Raw genomic sequence first — 8659 nt, 5'->3', positions numbered from 1 at the left:
AGACATTTCCTGGGTGACGTAAGTCGACGGCTGCTGTGTCATAATTAAATTCAGTGTTTCTTTTTCTGTGCGAATTATAATTTGCGGTTGTTGTCTTCCTTTGACGACTTACGCAGTGGGATGATGAAAGCCAGGGTGGGCTTCTTTGCTATGGCAACCACGTCTCGAGAGCGAATAAATTATACGCGTGCCCATAATGCGCGCAGGCAAAACACACCAGCGAGGCTCCGCGTGCTGACTACAAGATGTACTTAATTGCGCCTCAATCAGCAGGCACATACGCTTCTATGTGCTGGAACTAGATTATCTTGACCTTCTTTCGCGATGAATCTTAGACATAATGCAAGGAGACAGGCCTGTTCAAGTTAATTTTTCATGTTAGCAGCAAATATAGAAAAAAAGATAAGATTGAAGTAAAAAAATTACTCAGCAACTTCAAACTGACTTACTATTAAGATAATATATTATATTTTTCAATATTTAATGACATATTTTAAATTAACTGTGTATAGATTTATTAAACAACCATTTTTCGTTGGTGAATAATTTTAAGCTCATGATTTTGAGTATTAAAATAGGATTTAAAAATTTGAGCGGAAAAATTTTTAAATTAGAAAAATATAATATAAAAAGATAATTTACATAATTACCTGATAGCAGCACAATAAAAAGACAATCTTGCTAAAATCGTAATTAAACTGCTCTGCAAAACCATTTCTCTTCTTTTATTTCAAAGACGTAGAGACGCTGCAGTTTGGCGCTTCGCAGAATGTGCCAAAGTAGGTGTCTGGATAACCGGAAAGACAAGTGGAAAAAATTGTACTTAAGAGCAAAAAAATCTCATAGTCATCACTCAAAAGCCTATCGAAGAATGATGGATGAAAGCATCTCTCGGCACTTGTTCCATATTTGGGTGGGCATGTCATGTATAGTCGCGGACGTTTTTGATAATGTCAGCATGACGCGATATTGCGCGAATGAAAAATGACACAAAGCACATCCAAAATAAATCGCCATAAATTAAATGGATGTGCGCAACCAGCACGCCGCGCTCGCCATGCGGGTGGCATAATTGCTTCCTCTACTTCAATAATACCGCCATGATCATAATTCAAGAGCGGGGTTTTACAGATCACAGAGCCGAGAATAATGCGATGAAAAGATTAAAAACGGTTTAGCAAATTATGCAAGAAAGATTATCAAGTTTCTTAAAAAAAAAAGCGTAGCTACATATGATAATAATAATTGCCTAAGAATCATGTAACTTATTTATAAATTTTAGCTAAAGTATTAAAAAAATAAAAAATATTATTCTGTATTGATTATAATTTTCACTATATTTTTAATTATTTAATATTGTTACCAAATTATTAAAACAATATTCAAAAATTTTTAGTTCAATTATTTATATTATTTTAATAGATTAAGCATATAGTTAAATTTACATCATTATATTTATTTTAAAAGTATATTAAATAAAAAATTTAAATTATTTTAGTAATTTTCATGATAATTTAAATCATACAGCCAAATTATTACATTTATTTAAATAGTAATTACAAGTGTCAATTATTTAAATAGTTTTGCCAAATTTGTTTCAATTTACTAAAACATTTTTACTCTTAATCTTGAAGCCCCTGTAAATATGAAATTTGATGAATTTTCAATAACCTACATGTGTAAAATATGAATATTTTTCTTCACCCTTAGAGCAACCGATGTGCCAAATATTAAATATTATTTAAATCAGTCCCCCTTAAAAAAATTGCCTTCAAATAAAGAATGAAATGAGTTCTCCATGTACGATTTTATTTAAATAATATAATATTATACCGTTTAGAAAGAAATTTTCTAAATTAGCACATACAATTTGTAGGAATTTATTTTTTGGAGTATTTTGCAAAGAAATTTGAATATTTTTTCTTTAGGTTGACACATCGATCCATCTCCTTCAATTCAATGCTTATTTCCTTATTCAAGTGTAAGAAAGGGGTGCGAATTTGCTTCCCGAAGGAGGATATTGGATTGCTAGCGGCTTAGAAAGGCAAATACGGCGGCTGATGTGAGGGCGAATAGATCTGGAGCATCACAAGATATATCAAGAAAAAGCACGTTCGGATCTCTATTTTACATCGAGATGAAAGTATGGAAGGAGAAGCACCTGAGCGTAATCCAAAGAGTTTTGCCACCTGCATTATCAAGCCGCTCGTAAAGCTCGCGGACAGAATGAGATGAGTGAAGATGGTGAATCGTACTATAATTATAGTACATATTGTATGTACCTGCAGTACATGGTATTTTTGCGTGCGCTAACGGTGCTCTCATTGTGGTTTTAGTGAACACTTGAACAAACCCAAACAATGCAACTCTCAATATGAGCTCCAGTTCTCTAGAGAACGCGAGCAACCCTTAAGAGCAAACAAATAAAGCTGTGTCTGTATTTCCGTTGTTAGAGATGAAAACGTAATGAGAAACATAGAAATATATGTCTAGTATGACATTAGCCAACCCGGATTTACTCGTTTGCATGCATGAGCTGAAATAAATTATGAATGCAAAAAGTTCCAATATTTAGCAAAAACATTGTTTAACTTAAGTTGGTATTTTGATGTTTTATGTTTTTATGAATTGACGGAAAATATCATAATTTTTCTATTAAATGTAGAAATTTAATTAGAACGATAGTCCAAAATAATAATTATTGAATTTTCTGAGATTGATTAAAAAGAGGGGTTTACAAGTGGATTTGCTCCGTACTCAACAAATTAGAGAAAGATTAAGTTTTTAGCCTTTAAATCTTATAGTTTTGAAAGAAAATTAGTCAATCAAATAAAGTTTCTAAATTTTTAAAATTAAAAAAAATAAATAAAAGCAGGACAATTGACTAAATTTTATTAATCAACAAGAAATTGACCAAAAATATAAGTATAATAGTCATGAAATAAACAAGAATAATAGCAAGTGTATAAATAATTTATTCAAATAAATATTCCCCAATCCATTTTTTTTTGGCATAAAGAATTCGAGGAATTGAAAATAACAAATGCAAGAAATTTCCGGATTCAAACTTCTATGACTGGGGTTGACTGATATCTGGTATTTTGTTCACGAGCCACTGCATGTAATTGGTGACATCAGTGTAGAGTGCGTAGTAACTAGGGTTGCAGGTATTGACGAATTCGCCTTCATCTGTCACCACGGTTCTCGAACGTCCGGCGCTGACCACCCCGCGCAAGAAAAACAGCTCCAAAGTGTCATTGAAAAAGACAAAACCACCACCACTGTCTCCGCTGCAGGCGCTCGTTTCTATAAGCAAGATTTAAGTAAATATATATTTTTTTTACCGTGGTCATGAAATTCAGACCTTTTCAGGTAAAGAAATTTGTTTAAATTGTTTTCTATAACGTTTTAATCCAAAAATTTAATCCAGTTTGTGCAAAAAAACTTACGATTGTGTGGAAAACCAGCGCAGAAGTTCTCGGTGGGTCGAAGATTTCGAGAGAAGAAAAGCCTCTTGCTCTCATAGCACTCCTCGTAAGACGCGATTTTCAGCACAGCCTCTTGTAAAATATTTGCTTGTCGGTAATCAGACGTGTGGCCCCAACCTACTACCTGCAATTAGATTTTAAATGTTATTCCTAATTTACAAAATTTTAAAAGCTGAAGCAAGCTGAAGATCATTCATAAAAAAATTAAGAAAGTTAAATTTCAGCTTTCAAAGACCGTTTAAGACTCGCATTATAACAAATTTCGTTATTCTCTGAACTCTGGTTTCAATTTACATTTTATTCTCAAAATAAATATTATTAGAACGAGAATTTTCACGACTTGAGTGCCAAAAGGTTCCAAGATATCTGCGGTATGACTTACTTTGCCTGTTTTGTTTGCTATTTTATCCAACTCGTAATCGTCGTTCCATAAACAAGTTGGTCGGACGTAACTGTTGAACCTGACCTGGCCCTCGCGAAGAATTATCACTGCTATGTCATCTCGAAAGTCACCTTTTGAATGGTTATAACCAGGATGAACATGGAGTTCTAATGCCTGCAAATTTAACTGATTTAAAAAGCATACGTACAAAATTAAAAAGTTCAAAATTTTTCTTTTTTCACAAAATTTCATTTAAATAACTAATTTTTTTTGTTAATTATTTAATTGAAAAAAATTAAAACTGAATAATTTAAGTATCATTCAATACCCTGAACCTTTGCCTTGAATCTTCTTCGTCTTTGGACGCATCGTGCATGCCCAGTGTTATTCCAAGTCGCGCTGCCTCTATCAAATCCGCGTTTTCGTCGAATAGACAATGCGCAGCTGAGTATTAAAATTTTAGAGAATAATTATTCTTTCCAAAAAGATTTTCACCTGTGATAATAGCCCTTTTGGAGACCAGCGTGGCTCCACAGAAATCAATTGCAAGAGGGCCTGTGTCAGAATAACGGGTTAACGCCGCGTGCCACGGCGCTCTTCCTTTGATTGCGTCGTAACTATTGAAAATGAAACTTTCGGCTGAAAACTTTTCATCTCTTTTCCTTCGAAAACCCCGACGTGCCACTCGGCCACAGCCAGGGAAACTCTGATTCTCACCAAAATCTAGAAATTTAAAGCAGTTTAATGGATTCATAATTTTACATTTAATTAATTTTAGCGAGTCCTACCAACTTTTTCCTTCGGCGCAGGAATATGTGGCAGCATCGCTAGCCCTGCGGACGCTGACACTATCTGGCTCGTAAAGGGAAGCAAATCGACCCACTGTTTAAACTCTTTATTACTCGTCCAGTTGTACAACATTCCCCTTAAATAAAAACGATCATCTCGATTTATCACCAAGTAAAATCCAGAATCTGTTACATGAGAAACATAAGCCATTAATTAAATGTAAATTTATATAAATCATGGATTTTGAACAAACAAATGACAATATTTCATGACTCACTAAGTCCTTTGGTGCAGAGTGAATTTCCATAAAGGTCACACTCTCCTTTTGTCACTGTGCCTAAATAACAGTTTTCCTCTGGATTAATATTTACGTCTATGCTGTGGCCTGTCTGCACGTAAAAACAATTTTTATTTTATTAGATTTTCTTCTCACAATTCCTCTTTGTAGTAAATCTCAACACGTGTGCATTTTATTGCTGGGCATGCCAAGGATTGGGAATAGGATGAGCGGCTGAGTCCTTTAAACTGAACCACCTCCACTTGTATGTGGACCAACTGGCCAGAAACAAAGCTTTTATATACCCTGGATAAAACCAACAACCACCAGAGCACTAACCATTGAACCTCATCACAGTCGTTCATATTCCTTTGTAAAAAAATTCAATAATCTCATCATTAAGCAGGACAGTAAAAGGGTAAGATTTTCTTTACTGGCCACCTTGAGTAAGAAAATTTAGCTGAATATACCACACGTCATTGAAGAAAGGAAAACTATTATAAAGAAACTTTTTAATATAGTTGTTGCAATTCTGATATACTAAAAAAAGTAAAAAAAAAAAAATACTGACTCCAAAAGCTAGACCGTAATATTTTTCAATCTTATTATTATCATCATTTTTTTCGTTGCGGTTCCACAAGCAAATAGGCTTCAAACTGTCGGAAAATTGAATCCTTTCATCAACTTCCCAAACGTGTATAGTGTCTCCGAATAATGTCTTGTGTCCTATGTATATATCTGACACTTTGCGGATCTGCAAGTAAGCCCAACGTCAATTTATTAAAAATAAAAATTAGAAATCACAGTAAAAAATTATGCATTTTGTAAATACCACAACCACAAGCCCCGCTATCTGCAAGAATGGCAGGCTGCATTTTTGCATTAATCAGCAGACAGCAGTAATTATCATTTGAAATTATTTGAAAGAATAATAAAAAAAAATAATAATTTATTTCACCTTTTGAGTAATTAAACGGTGATTGAATCTGCAATTGTCGCGCTCAAAACATCTTTCTCCGCCGTAAATTGAAACACCCGTAATTTCATTTCTATTGTTGAATCCTTTGAGTAACGGGCACTCTTTGATAAAAAATAATTAATTATTACACTAATATTGAACTGTTTTTATTAACCAAACGAGATGAACGTTCTATCTGACACAAGAAATAAAGAACAAGTGTTGCCATCTTTTCCATTGTTGGCCAGCCCATGCCACGGACCAGTTTCATTTGCACTTGCACTCCACCGCCCGCAGTCTTTGAAGCTGAGATTCTCTTCATTATACGTTTTAACTCTGAAAACTTATATTTGAATTGACAGTGAGGAAACAAATAACTTTTTAAATATTTAAATTCTTACCAGGGGCAGGTCGAACAGTCTTCTCGTGGTTATTCAAGCAGTTTGTTAACTTCCTTGTCTGCTCAATGCGCTAGAAAAGCAAAAGAGAGTAAAGCAGCCAATACATAATTTTGTGTATATTTATAATTTGCCGGAATCATACAAAGTCTAGTCATTTTTTTTTTGTTTTTTTTTTTTAAATTTAAAAATATGTATCAATTGTCCATGTGGGAAAAGTGAGTTATAATGATTTGTTTATTGATTTTTTTTAAAGCGTTTAATATTAATTTTTATTTTGTTTAATAATTGAGCAATGTAAAAATATTATAGGATTTTTGATAAAACAGTATGAACGATTTTATGGACTAAATGCATACTTACGGTTTCTAGCTCCATTGGATAAATTATGGGTCCATCATCTTGAGAGAGAACGCAAATGCAAAAACTGGCAAAAAGAAGCCATATTTGACAGAAATCAGTCTTCTTTTTCATTTTTGCCTTGAAAAATGATGCTGTACTGTATCGTGCGGGAGGTGAGCAATTTGAGAAATTAATATTAATTAGAAATGTCCATATCTTCTCAATAAATAAACATGCAATATTGCAAATTCTTTTCTGTAATCGAAGAACACAACTTGCCGAGTCCGTATGCTGATTCGACTGCGCCACGTATAAGATTGTCTTCCTAAAAAAACTTTAAATGTGCTTAAAAGGGCTATTCAAAATGGTAACTGCAAGCGTGCATTAATCTTGAAGATGCTCGAAGCGACGGCAACCCAACTAATTTGAATACCCTTAAGTTGAGTTGCGATGGTAGGCACATCCTGAAGGTCATTAATATCTTATTTTAGAAAGGTGCTAAAAAATTGAAAAAACAAAGTAAATCCCGTTCTCTTCTGTTTTATATTTCAACGCCATAGTTTAATAATATTAACATTAATGAATTAATTTTCATTTTAATTATAAATTAGGTTGGTTTCTTTAGTCTTTGATACCGGCGTGATTGGGAAAATTCACAAAAGGAGGCGTGCGGTGTACGAGCTGCACGGGTCCGCTTTTATTTCAATGGAAACAATAACGGGCGCACCTACAGTAGGAGGCAGCAATAATCTGATGTCGGCGAAACTCAATAAAGCGCTCGCCGCTCAAATTAAGTGGCTTCGTTTTCAAATTGCGTGATCGAGAGCCGGCCACTCAATTTACATTAATGAGAAACCGCACGACATAAGCGGAGGCGCACATTATTTCAGCTGTCAGTGCTGCACGTTGCACAAATGATGGCTTACAAATCAGAGCGGGCCCTTTTAACTAAAGGAAGAGCGGCATTAACTGCATACATATGCTAATTGAACTGAGAATTTAAATTAATTGATAACTACAGCTGCAGGTAATTGCACTGCTAAACTGCATTCTCTTCAAATGCAGCTTGTTAATTAATTTTAATTTATAAATAATCAATAACAATTAATTTTTTTTACAAATTATGATTCATAAATAAACACTGATGCATGTTGCATTAAAAATATTGCATTTTTGCATTTAAAAGATTTTATTTAAAACTAAATGCATAATTTGTATTTCAAATGTTTTAATTTTTTTGAGACTTAACAGCTGAATAAAATTGAAGGAATCATTTGAAGTTTTTTCTCCTCATCCCATCCATTATCCGATCACGCTCCAATTTTACAGTCGAAGGAGTCGCGAATTCGCAATTCCGCTCCCAAGTTTAATGATCTCGTCACACGTCTGACGTGACAAATAGTAAGTGGCTGCCGTCGCTGATGAGCAAACACCTCAACCTTGACAAAGGTAAAGGGCCCGTCAGCGTTTGATGCCACCTTTGTGCAAAATTATTTCGGTGTGTTTGCACTGCGATCCAAAACTTATGATGCTTTTATTGTCGCTCGCTCTATTTGTTTTGCCGCCTCAATCGATCAGAAAGCGTTCGCCAGCTCTAGGGGGTGCGCTAGACTCAAATGGTACAAAAGACTTACATAATAGCTCAGAGTACGGACTGGAACGCCAACTGATCAATATTTTCACAATTTTTACTAATGGTCCTGCAATTAGTGCAAATATGTCTTTTTTTAATGATTTTACATATCTTACAGCTACAAAATATACATTAAATAAGTACATCAATAAAAAATTTAACCTATCACATGGAAATAGAACTAATTTTAAAATCGATCAAATTTTAGGCTCTAAGCCAAACATTGGCAAATATATGAATCAAATGAATAAATTTTAAAAATTTTAAAACAAGTATGGTGCATATTTAAAGCACTTTAAATCAAAATAAAATATTAAAACAAAGTAAATTTTTAATAAGATATAAGTAATAAACTAAATAATTATTTTTTACATAAATAACAAATAAAAACA

General features: G+C 33.7%; 1 protein-coding gene across 2 annotated transcripts; it reads right to left on the bottom strand.

Moving 5' to 3' along the window:
- Window positions 1–2957: 2957 nt before the first annotated feature.
- Window positions 2958–6973, bottom strand: LOC132203725 (CLIP domain-containing serine protease B8-like). Of its 2 annotated transcripts, XM_059631711.1 has the most exons (12): window positions 6656–6972; window positions 6296–6365; window positions 6070–6237; window positions 5895–6016; window positions 5508–5690; window positions 4937–5048; window positions 4659–4844; window positions 4366–4593; window positions 4199–4314; window positions 3871–4044; window positions 3450–3612; window positions 2958–3306 (listed from the first exon to the last, which is right to left on the bottom strand). In XM_059631711.1, the coding sequence occupies exons 1-12, from the start codon at window positions 6764–6766 to the stop codon at window positions 3071–3073; spliced, it is 1869 nt and encodes a 622-aa protein (XP_059487694.1). In that variant the 5' UTR covers window positions 6767–6972; the 3' UTR covers window positions 2958–3070. The 2 variants fall into 2 exon arrangements, with proteins under 2 accessions (XP_059487694.1, XP_059487703.1); XM_059631720.1 differs by lacking the exon at window positions 5508–5690 and having other exon boundaries at window positions 6656–6973.
- Between the last annotated feature and the right edge of the window lie 1686 nt (window positions 6974–8659).

The sequence above is a fragment of the Neocloeon triangulifer genome, unplaced genomic scaffold, assembly GCF_031216515.1.
Source record: "Neocloeon triangulifer isolate White Clay Creek 2 clone unplaced genomic scaffold, ASM3121651v1 ptg000002l, whole genome shotgun sequence".
NCBI lineage: Eukaryota > Metazoa > Arthropoda > Insecta > Ephemeroptera > Baetidae > Neocloeon > Neocloeon triangulifer.
Note: the sequence above shows the minus strand (reverse complement) of the source record. Positions and strands in the feature narration are given on the sequence as shown.